General features: G+C 43.1%; 1 protein-coding gene across 4 annotated transcripts in view; it reads left to right on the forward strand.

The window, feature by feature from the left end:
- The window catches only part of fbxw7 (F-box and WD repeat domain containing 7), a 141,531-nt gene that overhangs the window by 113,072 nt on the left and 5,555 nt on the right, over positions 1-22,904 (forward strand). For 3 of the 4 annotated variants that reach the window (XM_071203460.1, XM_034085944.2, XM_034085951.2), the window contains 8 exons: positions 6,416-6,498; positions 7,844-7,985; positions 11,008-11,142; positions 13,392-13,515; positions 13,687-13,823; positions 14,398-14,511; positions 19,588-19,769; positions 21,795-22,020. In XM_071203460.1, the coding sequence (XP_071059561.1) occupies positions 6,416-6,498; positions 7,844-7,985; positions 11,008-11,142; positions 13,392-13,515; positions 13,687-13,823; positions 14,398-14,511; positions 19,588-19,769; positions 21,795-22,020 (1,143 nt within the window). Of the gene's footprint in view, positions 1-2,257; positions 2,634-6,415; positions 6,499-7,843; positions 7,986-11,007; positions 11,143-13,391; positions 13,516-13,686; positions 13,824-14,397; positions 14,512-19,587; positions 19,770-21,794; positions 22,021-22,904 lie in introns of those variants that run through there. The other variant, XM_034085959.2, reaches the window with a different exon arrangement.

Raw genomic sequence — 22,904 nt, forward strand, 5'->3', positions numbered from 1 at the left:
GGGGGGTCTGTTAATGCTTTACCAACTGGCAGAAGGAGAGCAACAAAGGAGGCCGCGGCTCATTGAAAGTTCACAGTGCAACCCCTCTCACATGCCAAGCATTCCAATGTGCTGTGTAAAGGTTGAGCCTGCAGAAAGCAGCGAGAGGGCCTTTCTCATGAGGACCACCTTACACACACACACACACACACACACACACACACACACACACACACACACACACACACACACACACACACACACACACACACACACAAAGGTCGACCAGCTCTGTCTGATGCACCCGACATCCACAAGTTTGAGTTTTTCTGCGTGTATGTCTGTAGGGCTGGGCAATATGGACATAATCAAATATCACAATAATTCTACTCGGATACATTGATAATATCGATATTGCAACGATATTTTAGGTTTTATTATTGGTGCTTTTAGGAAAAATATATTTACTCAATGAAATGTAGATAAATAATTAATAGTATTGTGGATATAATGAAGAAATGGAGTTAGAACTATCGGGAAAGTATGAACAATTACATACATTTACTGTAATGCCGCTTTTAACCCATAAAAAGACACTAATGCGATATCATAAAATGATCATATTGCATTATATCGCTACTATATAGATATATTGCCCGGCTCCACTTCAGAATTAAAATCTCCAGTATCCACTTTTTACTCTCCATGATTTATTTACTTCTCAAATAAAAAATATGGTTGGCATGTCACATACTTTTTTTTGTCCCAAAAACTGTTCAAGCTTACACTGTGGCAGATTTTTTTTAAAGAATTCTCTTGCCAAGTTTCTCTTTCCAGTAACAAGCCCTGAACCCCCCGCACCCCCTCCTGTGGCAGGTCAGGCAGCAATTACAGGTGTTAGCCCGCGGTGTCTGCAAGGCTGCCAGGTCTCGATGCTCCATCACCTGTGAATAGAGTCTTTCCCATGACCCGCACATTGTGTCCCGTGTCTCCATGATCTATCTCTGACGTCTTGTGAGGTCAAGAGTAGCAAATCTTAGAGATAATGGGGTGCTCCAAACTGGTATGAGCTGGATATCAAAAACTGAGAAAATAGTGTTATGGCATCCCAAGAAGCCGTGCTCAGAGTTTAATTTAAACTACACAAAGATGTCGCTGTTAATAAGTGCTGCTAAGTTTTATGTTTCAAATTATTTCTCTTGCAGCATAGCGACATAACACAGGAACACGGTTTAATATTATCTGCTCTCGAAGTGTCCAAATTAATCTAACAAAGAAACTAAACAACATGGCTAAACAAATATCTTTCCATTCACCTGCACTAAATGTTAAATCTTTTTAGACTAAAGCTGCCATCTTGAGGCTGTTGAGAAGCCATCAGCAGTGTAGCTTTAACTGGGCAGGTGCAATCCCTCATTACCTGCTGCGCTGAAATGCAAATATTGGCCTGTAGTGTACCATGTGTGCAAATAAGCAGGTGCAGCAGACGTGGATCCATTCACACTGTTTCTGCCTGATGGATGATAATGGTACACTGTTTGCTTTACAATAACTCGGCAGGACAACTGAGTTAATGTATATTGTTTCTTCCCACAACGCAATATGTGCTTTACATTGAGGCCCATTCACATATAATCTTTATATAATGTATTTGATGCAGTGCGTTTGAGAAGTGAGGATTCCTTCTGTGAAAAAAGGTAGAAAGATAAGATGGACCTTTTAGAATCAGAAACAGGTTTATTGCCAGGTAGGTTCGCACATACTAGGAATTTGACTTGATGTCATGGTGCATACATAAAATATATAAAACAAAAAATATTTTACACCGTAATAAAATGCAGTTAAATAGCAATAAATGATTGATCCCTAAGGGGGTTTCCAGGTGTTATAGCAGCAACATAATTAGACAAACAGAGTACACATGGGAATATGCACAAGGATAATTAGAACACAAATAGAAATAGATAAGGAGGAGTTAGGGTGCATAGATGAGGTGTTTTTGATTCTGCAACAAGTGTCCACCTTTTTTTTTTAATGCAAAAAGACACAAAATGCACACCCCATCCGGTCCCTGTGTGTGCAGCCTCACAGATGTCCTGCTCGCGGAGGATGCGTGTGCACAGTGTTGAATGTTGGACTGCACCATTCCTACCGTCTCCACCGGGGAGGCTGTAATCCGATCCTGTTTGAGGAGGGAGAGGGCATTGCTCTGCTGCTCTGACGCTCTCCACTCCTCCCCTTTCTGCCCAGTGTCACCCTCTTTCTCCCTCATCTGCTCACTCCCTGCTTCTCGCTGAGGCTGGTCGGAGGCGTGTGGCATCGCATCGCATTGTTCACCCCGCCGACAGACAGATTTGAATCAGCGTCACACCGCGGAACTCTCTTTCTCTCTTTCTCTCTTTTTTCCTTCTTCTTGCTTTAATGCATATACCGGTGGGATCTACCGCATGCACGCCTGTTCAGTGACGTGCCCGAGCATGTTCACACCAGAGACGGATTTACCTGAGAGTCCGCTGCCCTCGCACTGTCACAGCTCGCTCTCCTCCGCGTGCACACATTTGGACTTCACCGATTGTCACTGAAGAGGAAAAAGGGAAACACACCGGATTACAAGGATGGGGTTCTACGGCACTTTAAAGATGATTTTCTACAAAGTGAGTAAGCTTTCTGGTTGCATTAACCTCCGACACATCCCCGTCTCTTATCACCCAGTGTTTGACTCGCTCTGTCGCCCTCATTATCTTTGACGCGCCTCTCGCGGCAGATTGCACGGCCACTGCGGAGGATGCACGCGGCGGTGTAGCTCGTCCCCAGAGACGGCGCTTTAATTTCCCGGGCCCTATTGCTTATGTTATGTTAGCGCTGCGTTACATGTTATTCAATCACGACGCGATTTGGCATCCGTTCTTCCGTAGTAACTTCAGCCCTGTAAATAAACGCCACTGTATCAGAGCTAATGGTTGTACTAGGGTTGCTGCTATTGCACTTAAGGGCATTTCTGCTGGATATAAATATGTTCATATTTCCACGTTATTCACTATTGAATCCCCCTGGAATAAAACCCAATTTTGCCTCATCGTTGGCTCGATACCGCCTGCACCTGAACACCAACTGGGGTCCTCCCCTCTACTCCCCCTCTTCTCGTTATAACATATACTACATATAAAGGGCTGATATCACCTTCTTATATGTTTTTAAACATTTATACTAACACTTTTGTAATAAACAACCAGTTCCAGCAACACAAATAGCCTGTTTTCTCTGCAATCCTCCCAGTTTGCAGGGTGATTATGATCCCACATTATGCAGTGGTTATCTTGCAGTGACCAAAGTGGCTGCTTGAGATGCATGCATGGGATCAGTCTGTTACTGCCTGTTGGAGCAGATATCCCCCCGACATTGTGCGCTCGCCTCAGGCTCCAGCCACAGATAATGGGTCACTGTGTCAGACTGCGTGAGGTGGAGAATATCCTCAAGGATGCTGGGTGTATTGAGCTGGACGGCAGCCATGAAAAGATGCTCCCTTAGTTTCAAATGCAGAGTACAAACAAAAATATGAAAGGGAATGCATTACGCAGTGTGTGTGTGTACTGTCAACACTGTTCATCACCTTTCATTCAGAGTCATACTCCCTTGTTCCCTTTGTGTAGCCGTGTGCACTTTGTGTGTAGTGCTGAAGGTTTTACTCAATTAGTTATAATAATTGAGTGAAAATGCCAGTCTGAATCAATGGCCAATAGTTTATTGAATTGAACGCTGACCCTTTTGTGCTCTACATCCATTTTGTTCTCATCATATTTTTTTTTTTTAAACTCATTTTCTGGACTGATTGGTGCTCATAGATCCCCAACAACTTACAAATGCTTTCCAAAATGGCCAGTTCTTGCATGAGTTTCTCTTCTCAAGTGCTGCTGATTGACATGATGAAATGGTTTCATGGCTGCTTGAAACAGTACTTGAGAAATGAGGAAATATTCCTCAAGTGACTGATGCTGCAGGATGTAGTCTGCGTTGAAATGAATCAACACTTTATGTAAGAGTGATTGCTGTCTTTAAAACACCATTAACACTCTGTGTGTATCCATCTGTCGTACTCTTGGCCAGACAGGGGAGGGAACGCCAGGAGGAAGGAGGGGAGGAGTGATTAGTGGTGATTTACAAACACTGCGCGCTCTGGTTACCTTTTTCCCAGGCTGAAACACAAGTAGAGGCTGGTTACATGCAGCTTTTTTTTTCCACGCCCGCATTTAGTTTGAGGTTTTCTTCCATGAACACACACTTAAAGCCTCCCCCTTTTCTCTCCCTCTCAGAAACACACACGCACACAAATTCATGCATACACACACCCAAGCTCTCCTTGGCTACTGAACTGCCATTGCAGTGAGATCACCGCTTTAAGAACAAGGCAGTTGGGTTTAAGAGCCGGATCTTAACAAGCAATAATATTTTACAAACTCCCCCGTTTTATATTCCTAGCACACAAAGTGTCAGCCAGACATTTCAAACATCGACCTACTAAGTTATTTGAAGGCATTTAGACTTAATATCCTTGTCTTTTTGCCACATAGATTGCATTCCCAATTGCCTCTTCTTTGCATTTCCGTAACAAATGACTCAAGGTGTGCATGGCTCTTCCCTTGAATGCCCCCTGCGGCTTTACACAGTAGCTATTTTGTGAGAGAAATATCACAAATGACTGGTCGGATCACAGAGTAATGTCCAGGGGGCATCTAACCTGCAGTAAGAGTTGGCGTGCTGGTCATGTCCACATGCCTCTATAAACTCAGACATTTGGTGCATTGATTCCTTCTGAAGTCCAGCTTAAATACTGAGATGGGGAAGCCCGTTTATAATCCCGCTCATCTCTCTGCATTTCTGTATTGTTTCTCATCATTGAAATACTATGGGGTGTTCTCAACTTAAATGTGCCTCTTAGGCGGAGAAGACGGAAAGAAAAATACACTCGCTAAATTATAGTGATAAACAAAAAAACACACATCTTGAGGAGACGTGTAATCATGCTACTGTAGAGTCAGACAGGATGGAGTCAAAAGCTTTTCCTTGTGTAGGGTCCAATACTACAATAACATTCTTTTAAAAATAAACATAAAATAAAGAATTGTTTGCGTCAAAAGGGCAGGAAAAAAAGTTTATTTTGAATGTGGTTTCTGCTTTTCTGAAAGCCATTGTGAGTTTCTACAAAGGCAGGAGATTGAAGTTGAACACATTTGTAGCACAGATTGTGTGTTACAGCACCACAGGCTGCACTGCATCTGTTGACAAATCCAATTTGACCCTAAATTAAAGTACAAAGAAATGATTGTTAGACCCAAAATATACTACAATGCAGGGATACATAATTAATCTCCCCTGTGGTTCTGCGATTGGCTCTTGCATTGCTGATTTTAGATGATGTGTAATAAAAAAAATTAAATGTCCTTTTGTCTTTCCTTGAGGCTGAAACGGAAGGACAGTGATCGGATCTTGCTAAGCTTTCATTTAAACATGTTTAATTAATCAAGGAACAAGGCCACAGTGTTGCATTGCACATCTTATTTTGGCTCCGCACTTAGCTTGTGTATCATGAGGGACCTGCGATGAGAGGGTGATCACTTGCATGTGTGTTGAGGGAGGCTCGGGATGAGAAGAAAATTGCCTTCGCCGGGCTCACACAGGCTCCTTTGTTTGGGTAGGTGGTAACAGGGATTGGCTCGGGTGTGTGTGAGCACATGCAGGTGATGGAAATAGATAAAGACCCGACTCGCTGTGTTTTCTTTTGTCAATTATCAAAACGAAACACAACTTCAATACCAAAGACTGCACCCTGTACCCGCCCTGGAGCAGTTTCTGTACATTGTGGTTATCTTGTTTGCATACACACTCGACGATGAGTGTCTGAATGTGTGACTGCCCCTGGATGTTATGGGGTGTCTGGTTGCTCAACAAGCACCTGCTTTGTATCCTACTATCTCATCTACAAACAGACCTGCTATGGAACATGCTAATGCACAAGATCTGTAGCCGATGCATTCAAGTTTAATTCCTTATTTGCATAAGACTGTGCCGTGTTTTTAACACGCTGGATTTCCGACGGAATGTTTTTTCACAAAGTCTGTGACTTACAAAAGCAATTTTCTGCTTCCACCCCTGTTTTTTAAAAACCTCTGTGAGGCGTGTCCTTTTTTAAATTTGTTTTGCAAAAACTGGCTTTTCACTAAAAAAGAAAAGTGACTGTGTTTTGAAGCAATGATGGATTACACAACACATACCAGGACTGCCTCCTCCTCCAGCCAAATTATATATTGTGCTTGTTTGTATTTACTTCTCAGAAGGATGCATTGTGATAATTAGTTTCCTGTGTTGGGGTTTTACATTTTGGTCTCCTCCATTGTTATGCTCTGATGGTTTCTAATGTTTGTCTTTTTTTCTTTCTCAGATGAAGAGAAAGTTGGACCATGGCCCCGAGGTCCGATCTTTCCCTTCAGGAAAAAAGCCCTGCAAAGGCTCTGACTATTCAAGGTAAGGCAAATGGATTCCAGCCCCAAGTCTCCCAAAAGAGAAACACCTTCTCCCAATTTAATCGTCCTGCATTCGTTTCCCACCAAAGGCTTAAAAGGGTTTGAGAAGAGTTGCACAGCCATATCTCTTGTTTTAGTGCTGTACATGTTTCAAATGAACCCACACCATGAAAATAAATAATGAGAAGACATCTAGAGGCGTGAACAAATATGTGATGTGTCTTCAAACAGAATGCTGCTTCACATCATATTGTATCTCCAGCGTCCATCCAGCCGTCCCAGATGTTTCCCTCACCCTGAATATTTAATGCGTGTGTTCACATGTAGCCACATTAAAATTCAGACTCAACACAGCCACTTAACCGTACATGTTGCCGTGTAGCTGGCTCGGCTTCCCCTCCCATTAAAAATGAATCAATAATGAAATGGAGCCCAGCTTTGCATTTTGCTGTCAGCGAGCAGAATGGAAGTGTTGAAGGTGTGACCGGCCCGCTGCCCTCACATAGCGAGGGCACACAGGGGTCTTTGAAGTCCTGCACTGCCTCTACACCCAGGTTATTACAACAGGAGAGTGTGTATACGAACATACGTCTGTGGGAGTGTGCATACTTTGAAGTCTCTGAGTGTAAAGTATATCTTGGAGGCAAATATTTATAATTTTGACACACTGAACATCAAATTAGCTTTTTCTTCTCTGACCTATATAACATTTCATTTGAAACTAGAACATGTGTGATATCACATATAGATCATTTTATTTACATTTTTAACCGGATTTGTATCTTTTAGCTTCAATAGCAACTGTGATACCCCTACATAATTCAAAGATATGTTTCCATTATTATCCGAAACAAATCTGTTCATTTTGCCATAAAGTGTACACAATAAGAGTGCTGGTAAGTTAAGGGAATTATCATAATGTGAAAAGGAAACATTATTTCCATTTGCCCAGTAGAGTAAGACGTGCTCCCAAACGTGCATTTCAACTTTTATTGCAAAAGCTAGATCAGTAATTGGCAATAATGTTTCAGTTTTAAATATTGAACATACTTATTTTCTGTCACAGTGACCCATAGGCCATTATGTGTCTTAAATGCCAACAACATTATTTGACAAATCTTTAAAAGTCGCAGCAAATAGGAAGAACAAAACATCCTCATGTTGAGCTTATTGTGCTCATTAATCGTGCATCCGTAATATGTAATGCTCCCATATTGTTACCATACTTCATGTAGAGAGCAGAGCTTTCAAGTCTTCTCCGTAATGTCTGCAGTAGGCCATTTTCCTTTGAAGATCTCATATTGTTTTTAGTTTTTGAAGGTTTTTCTTTCCTTTTTAAATTGCAGTCCGACAGGAATTGTCCCATGTCCGGCCACACCCACCACGTTTGGCCACATCAGAGCAGCCAACGGTCAGGGGCAGCAGAGACGGCGCATCACCTCCATCCAGCCTCCCACGGGGCTCCAGGAATGGCTCCGAACATTTCAGGTGAGCACAGTCAACTTCTTTCCTTTGTCTTTTTTAGTCTTACCCCCACCTGGGCACCTTCAAACCCCTGGAGCAAAAGCTCATCAAAAAGCAGATGTTGAGCCCAATCAATGCTCACTTAGTCTCAGGATAATTGCTGCCTTGTTGTTGAGGCCCACCACATTACCACAGTCACTGTTGCGTGGGATTGGAATTAGCCGTACCTGTGCAGAGTTAAAGCATCACATGTTCCTGCTTCAGAACTTTTGTCTGAACTAGAAGCTGAAGATACTTCTTTGGCCCTCTGATATAAAGAAGTTTAAGTCACTGCAGTATTTGTTGTCACCTCGTCATGTATTGTTCCTGCATTATCATAGGACAGGATGAGCAACTTGTGGTCCATGATTGAGAAACTTTAAAGACGTATTGTGTCTTGTTTCATGTCCTTCAGTCAGTTTCTGGAGACAGACTACAGCGTTCATAGTTTAACCTATTTTTATATACATTTTACTCCCTCATTATGGTCTCGACAAATAACATAATAGAGCCATTTCTTTCAAGTGAAACTCATCTAATAAATTCAGACTTCATGGAAATAGAATGCCATTTAAACATATTAGCTATTTAATATATATTAGATTAGCCCGGGGATTCTATTACCCGAGAGATCTCCAACTCATTATGTTTGAGGAGCTGGGCGATCCTCTGACACCTCAGTATTTGTTTTACGTATGTCAGTCTTCATGCTTGACCTGCTGCGGTCTTTTCATTTAAAGAGCGAGGGCTGCAGGCGTGTGCGCTGCATTTACATTCTGTACATTCCCAGTCCAGTCCGAGCCTGTAGCTCATAGTGAGAAAGAATGGTTTCACAAAAATATCCAAATACCTTGTGTTATTTTGGGCACAAAGTTGCACATTACATTTAAGGATTAGTTTGAATTTTTAAATTTGTAAATACACTAATTCACCCTTTGAGTGAGAAAATTGCAATGTCTCCATAACATATAAAACTACAGCCTGCAGCTAACTAGCTTAGCATAAAGACTCTAGCTAGCCTGGCTACATCCTCTGGTATTAAATCAGCCTACTTGCACCTCTAAAGCGCATCTAGTTTGAGGGCTAATAAGTTGAAAAGGCATCACACAACGTTCTGGACTGTTACAATACATTGGTAAACTTTTAAGGGACGTTTAAATAACACATAATACACATAATGTTCTCCTAATGAGGCACAGGCAGTATAAAAGTCAAATGACTGCCTCTTTAGTGTCTCACGGTAATCAAAGCTCAATTATCAGTTACAAAACCTGATTTCAATCTTTATGATACTATAAAAGTTTCTTTTAGCAGATACTTAACACCTCCCTGCATGTCTGAACAGAAGCGTTGCCTCAGCAGCTCATCACGGTTGCTCAATGCATCGGTGAGTTGTTACCTCCTGGTTTTTGTCCCGATCGGTTGTCAGGGGATTACTGTCAGGACTTCTTGGAAATGTGAGAATCTAGTAACTGACGCAGGAGTGGGAATGTCTTGGAAACTCTAAGAAAACATATTAAAATAAATATTCAACAATCTGAGTTGTACATATTGCATGTATCTTCTTTGTGATTTGGATACGCTCCAAAATGTTCTTCTCAGCCCACACCACACCGAGTTTCCTGAAAATATTGCTTGTAATTTTCAAATAGACAAACTACTAATTAAAAAAAAAAAAATAATTTCAAAGTAAATACCACACTCTCCAACTGCATTATGAAAACATAACAAACAAAAGCAAGGGGCCTTACTAACAGTTTAAAGTAAAACATCCCATCTCAGGTCATTGTGAACCTGCAGTTGTTTAAACACAGCCAATAATCTATGGCAGAAAACTGAGGTAAAACACAAGTAGCTGTTGCGCGGTCGTCGCGTTAGCAGGGAGGAGGTCTCTGAACCCGCTGATTACCTCCAGCAGAACCTCTGGCTGGAGCTTTTAGCGGCCAAATTACAGGTGGTTGGCGTGTGCCAGGTTGTCCGTCCTGCCTCGTAGCCTGTAATCATTGTTAGATTTCTGCGCTGCACAGAGGGAAACAACCGATGGGTCCAACAAAGTCATCAGCTGCCGTTAAAGGACTGAATGTGAAGGCAGGAGAAATAACCCCTCAACCCCCTCTGATGATGATGATGATGTTGTTGTTGGTAGCCTGCTTCCTGATGTTCAAATGTTCCACTAATGTGTTTGTTGATAGAAATAGGAAGGTGCCTGGAGCTACTGTGGCTGCCACTGAGGGCACGTAGCGAACATTAACGTGTTACAGACACAATGCACGCGGCCGAATATGTTTCCAAGTTAAGAGCTGACACGCTTGGACGTCTACTTTGAGCTCTATAAGTTGGCGCGATCAGCTGCTATGTTTTTCTGTTAACACTTAAGTCTACAGCTGTGTTGGGTGTGGCGAATACTTAAACTCCTGAACACCACCTGGTATAACCAACAATGGGTTTCCCTGTATTATGAGAACCTCTGGAGTGGACGGTACAGAGGGAATACAGAGAGTAAAGACTTCAGTCTAATGGAAGCTAGCAGGAGACTGTGAAGGCCAACAATGTCGTACTGATATCCTATGAGAAAGAAACTCTCATAAACCACAGTAGAAAGTATGGTGATACATGATTTGGTGTATACATTAAAGACTTTACAAAGTCACTTAACCCATCTAGATACAAGGAAATAAATTATAGGAATGTGATGGAAATTGTGATTAAAATAAGTGAACAGGGTGTATTTAAATTGCAAGCAGAAAAATGCATTGCTGTCCAAACTCTCATGCCAATGGTAAACTGGATAATTAAGGAATCTGACATATTATTATTTGTAGCCTTGATAAAGGGCGTTCAGTATACTTTGATATTGGGGAGAGGCAATTAAAAGTTTGGAATTATTTTTGTTACCACGAAGAGAGTAAGAAATTGATATTGTAAACAAACAGGTACCTGGATGTTGTTTACTGTATATTATCTCGGATGTGACCTTTTTGTTAAACCCAGTTCCTCTGTGTCGCAGAGCTGGACTGGCCCCGAGAAGCTGCTGGCGCTGGATGAGTTGATTGACAGCTGTGAGCCCACACAAGTCAAGCATATGATGCAGGTGATCGAGCCGCAGTTTCAGCGAGACTTCATCTCCCTGCTGCCCAAAGAGGTGAGTCCCTGGATCCCTGTCTCCCTTATCAGTACACAACGTCATCTCCTCCTAAACAGAGTCCTGCGGGGATCCCTCGTGGTAGACATTGTTTTAATGTACAATATGTGACAGAGACAAGGTTTTCTCTCCAGCCCTAACTCCGTCGCAGGCATCCTTCAGAGTAACAAACAACATCACAGCAAGGCGTCTGTTTTTCCTCCGCATCATAACTGACAATACAAACAACCCCAAAGTGCCACAGTGACGATAACATCACATGAGGGGCGCTCACAGAACAGCCTCAATCCATCGTATCTGGTGTCGCTGATCAAATGCTTCAAACCTCGCCTCCTGTCTCTCTGGCAGGTGTTGTGATGAAAGGAAGGGGGTGAGAGCATAAAGAGTGAGGCAACAGGATGCAAGACTTCAAGGTGTCAGCACCTCCGGCTCTAAAGCCAAATAAACAACATGGTCATGTGTGTTTTCACCAGGACACGAGCCCTCTCTTTTCATTTGGTCCCTCTGACGGCCTCTGATAGTTCTGCCTGTCCTCTCTGCCTGAGCTGCTGCAGATATATTGAGGGGGTTTGTCAAGTCATTTTAACAGGACAATCCCTGCGGCTGCATTACAGATGCAGTTGAAATTGAAAGCATGAAGAGAATCAGCCGAAGGCGGTGTGTGTCGGGGCTCAAAAAGCAATCACCGGAGGCTCTGGGTCCATTCATAAAACTTTTCATATATCCAGAGTCTTGACTACTGGCTTAGACGAGCTTTCGCGTGATTTTTAGGCGTGTCAAGGTTTGTGGGTCTTGTCTGGACCATAAGATTTTAAATAACCCTTAAATTAAACTTTTATACCGGAAAATGTGCAGCAAATAGACAAAACTGCATGAAAGCTTCTTTAAAATGTTGTCAAAGAAGTTGTGAACTGCAAGAAGTCGGATCCAACAAGGAAACCACTCTAAATCTACCAACTTTCAGAGAGATACAGATCAGGGGCTAATGTTTAGCAAGGTAAACATTGACCATGACTTGAATCTGGCCTTATTTTCAGATAGATTATCTAAATTCATTAGTTGCACACGGCTGTTAAGTTCTGTATAGACAACTGGACTAATTTGCACTGTATTCTGGGTAAATTACCAAAATGAAAAATCACGGCTGACTGAGCAACACTTTGAAACTTCTCAGCTCTGTTCCCTCCACGGTGAAATATTTGACATCTTCAAGAATTCAACATTTACAGGAATACCTCACCGGGACTATTCAACAAATAGCATGACAAGAACTCATTCATCAAGAAAAAATGTTGATGAATATTATTTATTTTTGCATGTGGCAACAACATTTTCCAACCAATGATCTGGTTCCAGCTTCTCAAACGTGAGGAGATGAGGAGAGAGAGACCACGTCTTAAATTACACTAACAGAATATTATTAGATTTATTTTTGAATTAAACCAGCTATTATACTTCACTTCAGGCTTTGAGGAATTACACACGATTAATTGTTCAGTCGAAAGGGCAACAATGAGGACTTAACGTTACTAACTGGTCCAAAATGCCTTTGTGAAACCGGCCCCTGGTCATCCTGGTGTCTATGACACGGCTCCTGAATTCTTCACACAGCGTGCAGTGGTTCGTTATCATTTTGGATTATTGTAATACAATAAAAGGACAATATTTGCATAACGAGTTATACCTTATCCTACAAAATAAACCCATAATCCTAGTCTTTTTATGAGCCATGGTTTATCCTCTGCTTTGTTTCGTAGCTACAGACAGTGGGATCAGACCTTTGTCCGAATACAGTCCTGTTTGAATAGGTCTGAAAAACCCAACAGAATATAGTGGGGGTTTTCTATTTCTCAGGGGTCCAGATCTCTGCTCATTATAGCAGGGTTTGTATATGTGATGGCGCTTTGGCTTAACGAACTGTAGCCCTGGCATCAATACCATCACTGTGCTCTCCTATTGTGTATTTCTAAGCTTTAATGGAAATGGGAATTCAATTACATGGCCACACCATTGTCTACCGCTGTCAGTTAGATTCACGCTGTTAATATTGTGGACACACACAGTTTGTTCGGCGAGTGTGTTTTCTCAGCTGCTCCTTATTGTTACTGTGATTTGGTTACTGCAAATTGAAAGACCTCTTCTGTGCGGCGTTCACTGCTGTATACGCCCGCAGCAGCGCATAATGGCTCCTTTTTGTATCTTCTTTTCCATTTACACCTCTCATATTCCTCGCCCTCTTCTGTCAACAGCTGGCTTTGTATGTGCTGTCGTTCCTGGAACCGAAGGATCTCCTCCAAGCGGCCCAGACGTGTCGCTACTGGCGCATCCTGGCAGAAGACAACCTGCTGTGGAGGGAGAAATGCAGGGAGGAAGGTGAGTCTCCAGTCTTTGCAACAGCTGCAGACAGACGACATGCAGGCGCCCGGCGGGGCAGTCTGGCGCTTCCGCTGTGAAGCGACACCTAAAGATGTGGTTGTACCGGTTTTTAAAATAAACATTAAGAGGTGAATCGAGCCCAATCTGTTTCCCCCTCTGTCCTCACAGGCATCGATGAGCCTCTGCCCCTTAAGAAGAGGAAAATCGTCAAGCCTGGCTTCACCCACAGCCCCTGGAAGAGTGCCTACATCAGGCAGCACAGAATAGACACCAACTGGAGGAGAGGGGACCTCAAATCACCCAAGGTAGCTTTCCCTCCGAACTCCACAGAGATCTGATATGAAATGGCCTCGAGTCACCGGGGTTGGTGGAAAGCTGCTGATAGGCCAGGTCTCTGCAGTATTTGATGTTGAAAGATTGAGCTGCAACACAGGATTGATATCTGTCCTTCAGTATAAAGACTTCATTTGTCTTTTGCCCGTTGAGAAGTTTCACTTAAAGCCTGACCTGCATGCTAGAGCGGCTCCTTGATGTGCCTCGTGCTCTTCTAGAAACAGCCGGGTCGTGTTGGGCCACCGCTGATGTAAATCCGTTAGTGTGCTCTTCATACTCATATGCATAAGAAGTGTGCTCTGTAATGTGCTGAGCTAGCAGTCCTGTGACCCAGTATAACACACACACACACACACACACACACACACACTGTTTTACACCTGCAGCACTTGATGGCATGTCCCTCTTATCTCCTCTTTGATGTTCAAAGCACCAGCGTCGTGTCATTGTCAGTCTCAGTTCGTGCTGTGTCATCCTGCATCCCCCCCCGTCCTCCGTGTCCTTCTCACTCTCACGTCTCTCTTTGTCTCCCTGTCCCACCTGAAGGTGCTGAAAGGTCACGACGACCACGTGATCACCTGCCTGCAGTTCTGTGGCAACCGCATCGTCAGCGGCTCGGACGACAACACGCTCAAAGTGTGGTCGGCCATCACGGGAAAGGTAAGGGTGCTTTTCTACTTCCTGTTGTTCTTTCTTTGCGTCTTAATGGCTCCCTTTTCCCCTGCGCTGCTCTCAGACATTAATGCCCTGAAGACATCTAGTTGCAGTTTAATTAACTTCATTCATTTTTCAGACTTGTTGATTTGGAAGTAAAGGAGACATCGTCTTACTTTTGCAAAATTATCTTAGGTATAAGTATGTTCTACTTATAACCATACATGAAAAATGTTGTATTTGATACTAAGGCTGAACATAAGGTTTTCTCAATTAATGGATTCGATTTTTGGTCCATAAGGTATCAGAAAAATCTTCTTAGCTGTCTCCCAAAACTGAAGAGGATGTCCTAAAATTCAAAGATGTTCAGTTAACTGTCAGAAAGGAGATTTTGAAACCGTAACAAATACATATTTTTTAACTTAAATACATCTGTTCAGCTCCTACTAACCTGATGGTTAATTATTATAATCATTTCCGCCGTCACATGAACACATCCTCTCTGGATCTGCATTACATTTGGCCGTTTTGCAGACTTGTTACACAGCACATGTCCGTTCGAGGTGTTGGTATTCATAGCTGGGGCCGCTGCAGCCACACAGGCTTTGGCTGCTGCGTGTATTAAAAAGAAAAGCAGTGGTCGGGTTGGAGAGAGGTTCACCGATTGTTGTGAATCACAGCACCTTCATGACTCCATTGTCAAAAAAAGCTTCTCTCACTGAAATAATTCCCCTCTAATCGCTTCACTTTAACTGAGCGGATAATAGAGATAATCTTTGGCTATGAAAAATGTAAGAAAGTCTCTATAGAAGATGTTCTGCATGATCACACTGCAGTAGGTTTCTCTTTCTGTCGAGCACAATAGATCGGAGAGCTTTTCTTTGCTTTAAAGACTCAGTCCAACAGATAGGAAAGTTTCCTTTGAGCCAACTGGTGATTTCATGCATATCAGTCACGGCGTTTGTAGATCCGAACAGATCCGAGTCAAGGTCATGGGATAGGCATGGAGCACGATTCTGCTCTCCCTCCCCTACAGATCCACATCTGGACGACAGGTGGTGGAGCTGCAGCTTCAGCATGTCGGTGGCGAGCGTCTGCGGTGACTCACATCTCCATCAGCCTCGCTCTGATGCTGTTTGTGAACCACCCTGCATGCAGACCCACGTCACACACGCTCAGTTTATTGTCTGAGGTTTCTACCACACTAATCCGCCTCAGATGTGTGTGTTTACATTACTCATGGAGAAGAGATGAGTCTAAATCCTTTCTCTGTTTGGGTGCTGTGTGCAGAGCACAACCCCCTCCGAGGATTTCATCTCTTTGCTTCCTTAGCTCTCGTCTCCAGAGAGAGATGGAGAGGAACGGCCAATTAAGCCTCTGCGGCCATTTCGGGTGAAGTGGCTGTTGCCAGGAAAACTGTAGAATATAAGAATCCATGGGACTACCAGCAACTGCATTTGCTTCTCCTTCTTTGTCAACCTCTCCTATAGTCTCTGCCATTGTATTTTAGGCTCGATTGTTACGTTTTCCTGATCCCCAGTTTGTCCAGACCTGTTCCGGCCTGTAAAGTGGCTAGCAGCGGTGTTGCGTGTTTCTTGGAAGAGCTTATCTTGTGGCTCCCAGTCTACAGCCAATATCCATTCATCTTGTCCTTTACATTTCAACTCCATAATCTTACTTTTTAAAAGTGTTTTCTTTCACTTTCCCCCGTCTTTTACCTCTTAGATTAATCCTCCATCTTCAGACAAAGCTCCAGGTAGTCTTCCATGGCTCAGCCTCTAACACAGAACTCAGGTCTGACGCAGTATTGGATTAATAAGAGATAGCAGGTGATCAACGGAGATGAAGAACTCTGACGTTAGTCTTTAAAAGCTTTGCTTTTGAAACCTGGAGCCATTAGACTGGAGATCTGGTTCTCTTTTCTTTTCTTCTTGCTCTGACGAGATGGTTCATTTGATTAAGGGTCGTTGATTCTTCATCAGAAAGTAGTCGAAGCAATAATAAGTTGGGCGGATTTTAGATTACAAGGTTAAATTGGCTCATACTCCCAGAGATCAGCAGTTACTTATGTTCTTCTTCCTACAGAGAGAAAGCTTCTTGCTCTGCAGGTGGAGGATTTAAAGCGATGGGATGGGAAAAGGAATTGGTCACAGCGCAGACTATTTGTGGTAGAAGTAGAGCAGCGTAATCACGTCTTCTCGGCCTCTTGTGCTGCTTTTCCTCAAACACTGTTCAATTTAGAGCGATCAAAGAGATTCCCTCCGTGATGGGAACATTTGGGCGAGTCGAGAGCTGCTGCCTCACTGAGCACCATCTAAATGTGTTCTCGTGTTTCTCACAGTAACCCCAACACATCTCGAAACACTGCATCAGATATCATTGAGGCAAGATTGTCCAACAGATTTGTATCAATTCTCGAGTGAAGACCATTTCTTGTTTTAAAAGAATTCCGAGTGAATCATGCCTACAGCAAGCAAAGTGTCCTATCTTACTGATTGGGTTATTTGCATGAACGTGGCTTAATGTTATACATTTCCACCAATTGCCAAATCTCCAACATATCGTCTAATGGTTCGTCTTTGCAGGCAGTTTTTATTTGGTCACATTTAACCCAGTGAGTTGAGCCCCTTGCGGTGACTCAATCTGATTTATTGTTGGAGCACATTGTGTGTAAATGCTTCCACCCCTCTGAAAGCACCGGGCCGTTGCTTAGCGATCAGGTGAGACAATGGGGATTTGATTGCGGTGAGAGCATTGCATCAGAGGCTGAACAAACACGATGAGTATGACATTACAGTGACATCTCATGAATCTGTTGGAGCCTGCATGTGCACTTCAGGTTTGCAGTCTGGAGGAATCTGGAGGAGCTTGTTTTCCTGCTGGATCAGCGGTTGCCTCGACGTCACTTGAAGGCGCTCTGTCTCTACCTGATGGACCTTTGTCTCTGCGCGTCCTCCAGCTTCAGTGGAAGATGTCAATCTTCCACAAAGAGCCGCTCACAGCTCCTCACTTGAAAGGGGGCTGCTGGTTAACAGAGGAGTCCCTGGTGGCGCCTGTCAGCAGATCTAAGATGGCCGACCTGTGGACTGCTGTCAGACCCAGAGAGAGATCTCCTCGGCCACGTGCTTCATCTGCACGGAGACCCCGTTTATCTCTCCGCTTTCACTAACGGAGATAAGAGATTGCGTTTGGAGATGTGAACTGAAGAGGAAATAGTTTTTAGAGGATTAGAGATGAGGAAATAACGACTTAAATTGTCAAACAAGGCTGCTTCCAAAGGTTATTTTCATTTAATTTATCTCGATTAGTTTACACAATGAAATGTAGGAAAATGTCAATCAGGGATTCCAAAAGCCTAAGATTACGTCCTCAAATGTCTCGTTTCAAACTTAAAGATTTTTAGTTTACCGGCTAAACCATTTATCCGCAATCGCCAATGATGCGGTGGGCGTTTCAAACTTGATCTAGATTTATGTACAGCTCTACTTTGGAGCTGTGTTGAATACACGACTGCTTTCAGCCACGCAGAAACTATTTATCTTACAAGTTCTGGGTAGAAATACTTCAACACCTGAGATCTTTCTCTGTCCTTTGAAAAAGTAACATGTGGGTCGTCCTATGAACTGACATGAATTCAGCTGTAGCCTGCATGATCTTTAAATCACGCAACATGACTCATTATGTGATGGATTGACCCGAGCTAGTTCCTTTTGAATCTTTGCAAACCATCAGCTTCTGATTTTCCTTCTGAGGCAGAGAACACAAGAGCTTTTCAATACAAAGATGAAACCACAGTATTGGCCCAAACACTGGACTTCTCTCCCACCGTCTTTAACGTAACCGCATTATATCATGCAAATGTTAAGCATTGTTGGACAACCCTCATGGGTTTAAAAAAAAGGTTAATTAAAAAAGATTGCAAATTTTCCTTTTCCTCTCAGGGACAGCCTCATTTGATGTTTGTTTCTTAGAGCGGTAAACACTCGTAAGCCCTTCTTTGCGGGTTTTTCTCTGTTCCCACGCCGTGTTGGAGGAGCTCTAATCACTCGCTGAGACTTCGACCACTGGCTTCAATTTAGGAGAAGAATGTTGCGTCCTTGAGAGTAGGAATGCAATACACTGCAGGCTTGTGGTTTAGTGTTGCAGAAGAAAAGCTAATATCACAAATGTAGATCAAAATGCACATTGCACAGTCCGATTATTCACACATCTGGCCAGATGTTTTTGCAGCTGCAGTATCATTACTCTCACTGCGGCATGACGCTAAGAGAAAGGATCAAGGTGGTTGATGAGTGAGGTTGATTGTCGGGTCATGCCACTTTGGCCCTCAGTTAATGAAGTGATTCTCTTTATCACAGGACAGAGAGGAGGAGACGGGCCTCAGCATCGTCTTCCTCTCTCACTCGCTGCAGTAAAACCTCACTCCGCCATTCACTGCTCCGCGGCTTATCAGCTGCAGTCAGGGGGTCACATGTCCAACACTTCATGGACACGCTCACTCTGAACCTGACATCACCACGTCCACAGCTCCCCTCTTCTCTCCAAAGAATTTGATTGAATTCATTTCGATTAATTACATTTGAAGATAAATTAGAAAATGTGGAGACGCAAATTCAATAGATCAGATTTCCATAACTGCTGTAATCAATAGCTAATCTACCGTCCCTAATGACGATGAATGGACGCATTTATTTCTTTAATATTTGAAGAGTTTTGTCAAACGGTTCTGCAAAGAGAGAAAATCGTCCGCTCTCAGACAGATAAGTAAAAGCAATTATAAAAGCTCACGGGGAGATTTTGTGCCAGCACCGCAGCAGCAGGTATTCATCGGCTGCGTTCCTCTTTCCCACCGAAAAGGTCAAATACATTTCATTTCACTTGTCTTTATTTCCCCGAAGGCAAATGGAGGTCACACCGGGGGAAATATGCAAATGTGACTTAACACATTTTTAAAGTCGAATGTGAAATGTATGAATGAAAGGACCCTGAATGTCTTTGAAACTTAACTGTTCTAACATCCCCCCCCCCTGTGTTAGCAGGGGGAAACATGCTGATCAAGACTCGTTCTCTTTATTTCCGCAGTGTTTGCGCACGTTGGTGGGTCACACCGGGGGCGTGTGGTCATCCCAGATGCGAGACAACATTATTATCAGCGGCTCCACTGATCGCACGCTCAAGGTCTGGAACGCAGAGACAGGAGAATGTATCCACACCCTCTATGGGCATACCTCAACCGTGCGCTGCATGCACCTACATGAGAAAAGGTATGGAGCCCTCTCATTGTTCAGCCATGCATGTAACTGACTTAAACATGTGGACCTTTGGAGTGTTTTGCAGCCAACGGATATAGAGCTGAAACAATAAGTTGATTAATTGATGAGTTACCGGGACTTTCCGGACTATAAAGCGCACCTGCATATAAGCCGCAGCAGCTAAATTGTCCGTCTGTCTTGCTCTCGTTCTGTCTCTCGGTTCCACTTTTACTTTGGCGCGCTACCTGTCTCACTTTTTTCCGGCCTCCAGCTTTTCCTGCTGGAGCTTAAAGGTGGCGGGCGCGGACTGGTCATAGAGCCCATAGAGTTAAAGGTGGTTAATTGTACCTGTAAAATCCATAGATTTAGGAGGTTCCCTAGTGGCCGTTAGCTGTACAATAAAAATGGGGAAAAAAGTCGCGGCTTATAGTCCGAAAAGTACGGTAATCAGCTAAATATTCAGTTTAATCTTTTGATAATAGATTTTTTCAAACCAAAATTCTTAACATCCCCTAGTTCCAGCTTCTCAAGTGTGTGGGGATTTGCTGCCCTTATTATTTTATGTGACGTTAAACCAAATATTTAATATAATATATAGTAATAATAGTTGTTCCTCTTGGTCACGCAGAACAAGCAGTTCAGGATGTCAATATGAGCTTCAGGAAATGTTGATTATTCCCTTTTTTCTGAACCAAGCGAATGATCAGTTAACTGAGAAAATAATAAGGTTATGAAAATGATTGCTAAGTTGCAGCCTTAAATAAATCTATTAAATATGCTACTCAGTTAGCTTTACAAACAATTTAGAAGCAAACAATCACATCTTAAATACTTATTGGTAAAAAGTTATTATATTTAGCAAAATCTGCTTATTCCCTCACTTACCAGTTAATCGTTGGATACACAGTATCACTCATGTCTGTACAGTGAACCTGAAGCTGTTGCTACAAAAACAGTAAGTGTAGCTTAGCGAAAAAGCCGTAAGCAAAGGGAAATAGCCAGACTAACTGTACAAGAGAAACATTTCCTAAGCTCACAAAATAACACATATCTTGTTTTTATTTGTCTAAGAACAACAGTCTTCTAACTTTCAGAAAGAAAGCTTGAAAGCATTCAGACTGATCCTTTACTTAGAAACACGCCCTGATCTAACAGCGACCCACGGAGGAAAAGAGCATCTCAGTGAGAGGACAGTATCTATGAAAGTGAGCCTGTGGCCTCCTAGTGATTCAATAGACCCTGCGAGACGTCTTAAGTGAAGCGCTGCTCACTCTTTCTCTCTGCGTTACACTCCGGAGACTCAGTGCTCTTTCCGCCTTAGGGCCACCGAGGTTTTTGTGTAGCATTTGATTACTCACTGAGCTGCAGGCGGACAGTGAACAACATGTTGAAGGTTTCCATCTATGCAGCGCCGTGAGGCTTTAAAAAAGCAAAGAGTATGTTCTGTGTGTATTACAGTGTGTTTTTTAAAGAGATCATTCTGGAGGATTGTCTGTCTCTGACGGAGATAAAGCGACCAGATTTGAATGTTTAATTTTTCTCTCGTAAAAAAACGAAACAACCTTTCCTTGGTACGAACTCTCCCTCTAGTCATAATATTAAAAAAAGAAAAAAAGTGATCCTTCAGTAACAATCTTCCCCAAAGGGAGTTTCCCTTTCTATCACCCATAATATATCCTCTGTGTTTCCACCCTGGGTGCAGAAGCTGCTGCAGGGCGGCTGTTTGAGTTAAATGGGTGTTATTGTACCTTCAAGTATGAACATGAATGTGACGCCGTAGGTTACTCTGTGACAGAAAGTGAAAGAAAGTGTCCATACCCTCCTCATTATTCTGTCAAAGCCACTGACACGGTATGAATGGACGTTTCGTGAAGATTATGAATGTCATCCTAAAGAATATGTAACATAATGAAGGTGAAGACTTAAGGATAGTTTTAACCCTTTGTTGTCGCACCCAGCCCCATTGCCCTGACTGTCTCTTAATGTTTTTAGTGTTTAACCACAGTCACCTGACTCCCGCTCTCTGGCTCCTCTCAGGGTGGTCAGTGGCTCTCGTGACGCCACGCTGCGCGTCTGGGACATTGAGACCGGTCAGTGTTTACACGTCCTCATGGGCCACGTGGCGGCGGTGCGCTGCGTGCAGTACGACGGGCGGCGGGTGGTCAGCGGTGCCTACGACTTCATGGTCAAAGTGTGGGACCCCGAGACGGAGACCTGCCTCCACACGCTGCAGGGCCACACCAACAGAGTGTACTCCTTACAGGTGAGCACACACACACACACACACACACACACACACAGTCGGTGGAGGGGCTAAACATACTCTGGCTGTTGTTTTCCGCATTTTTACATAAAACGGTGACATGTTTTGCTCGGGTTTAGTTCGATATTTTGCATTTCTACTTGAACATATTTACGTGTTCTTTTGTTATAAATAATTTCTCATACCCTCTGTCTGAGCATACCCTTTTCCCTCTCTGTCTAACTCGCATCTTTATCGTCTCTTTAAGCCCACCTACTTAAAAAAGCCCAGTCTTGCTTGCGATTAAAATGTGGTTCAGCTTGACAAAGTTAGTTCTTATATTCATTTCAAGGTTGAACCTTTACTTTCTGCATTAGGACATACAGCAGGCTTGAGTTGCACCAGCTATTCCTAAATCCAATTTGTATGTAAAGTTCTTCCACAGGCTTTAAAAAGTAGCAACTTAAAAGGAGTAATTTGATTTAAAAAAAGGGTTGCACCATTAAAGTTGAGCTGCAGAGAAAGGAGCAGTGACACCAGAGCGTGGACATTGGTTTTAGAACCCGTCGCACCCCTAACTGAACTGATTTGAAATACTTCCCTTTTGTGCTCAGTTAGTTGCTTTGCCCAAGTGGCACACTAACGGCCATGACGTCAATCTAATCTAATCCATTTCTATCTCCATCTTGCTTATGTTCTTATACTGATTTGAAAGATTGAATGCATCCTGTCTAAACGTGTGGGTGTGTCTGTGGTGGTTTTAAAACGCATCCCCCGGTGTCCTCTAAATGTCCTCTCACCCACTCTGTGTGATTACGCTGCACTTTCAGTGTGTGCCATCGCCCTTTAGAGAGGAGGCAGTTTACTGCTCAGAGAGATTGCTTTCTGTATCCCGCCGCATCGTT

The sequence above is a fragment of the Pseudochaenichthys georgianus genome, chromosome 1, assembly GCF_902827115.2.
Source record: "Pseudochaenichthys georgianus chromosome 1, fPseGeo1.2, whole genome shotgun sequence".
Taxonomy (NCBI): Eukaryota; Metazoa; Chordata; class Actinopteri; order Perciformes; family Channichthyidae; genus Pseudochaenichthys; species Pseudochaenichthys georgianus.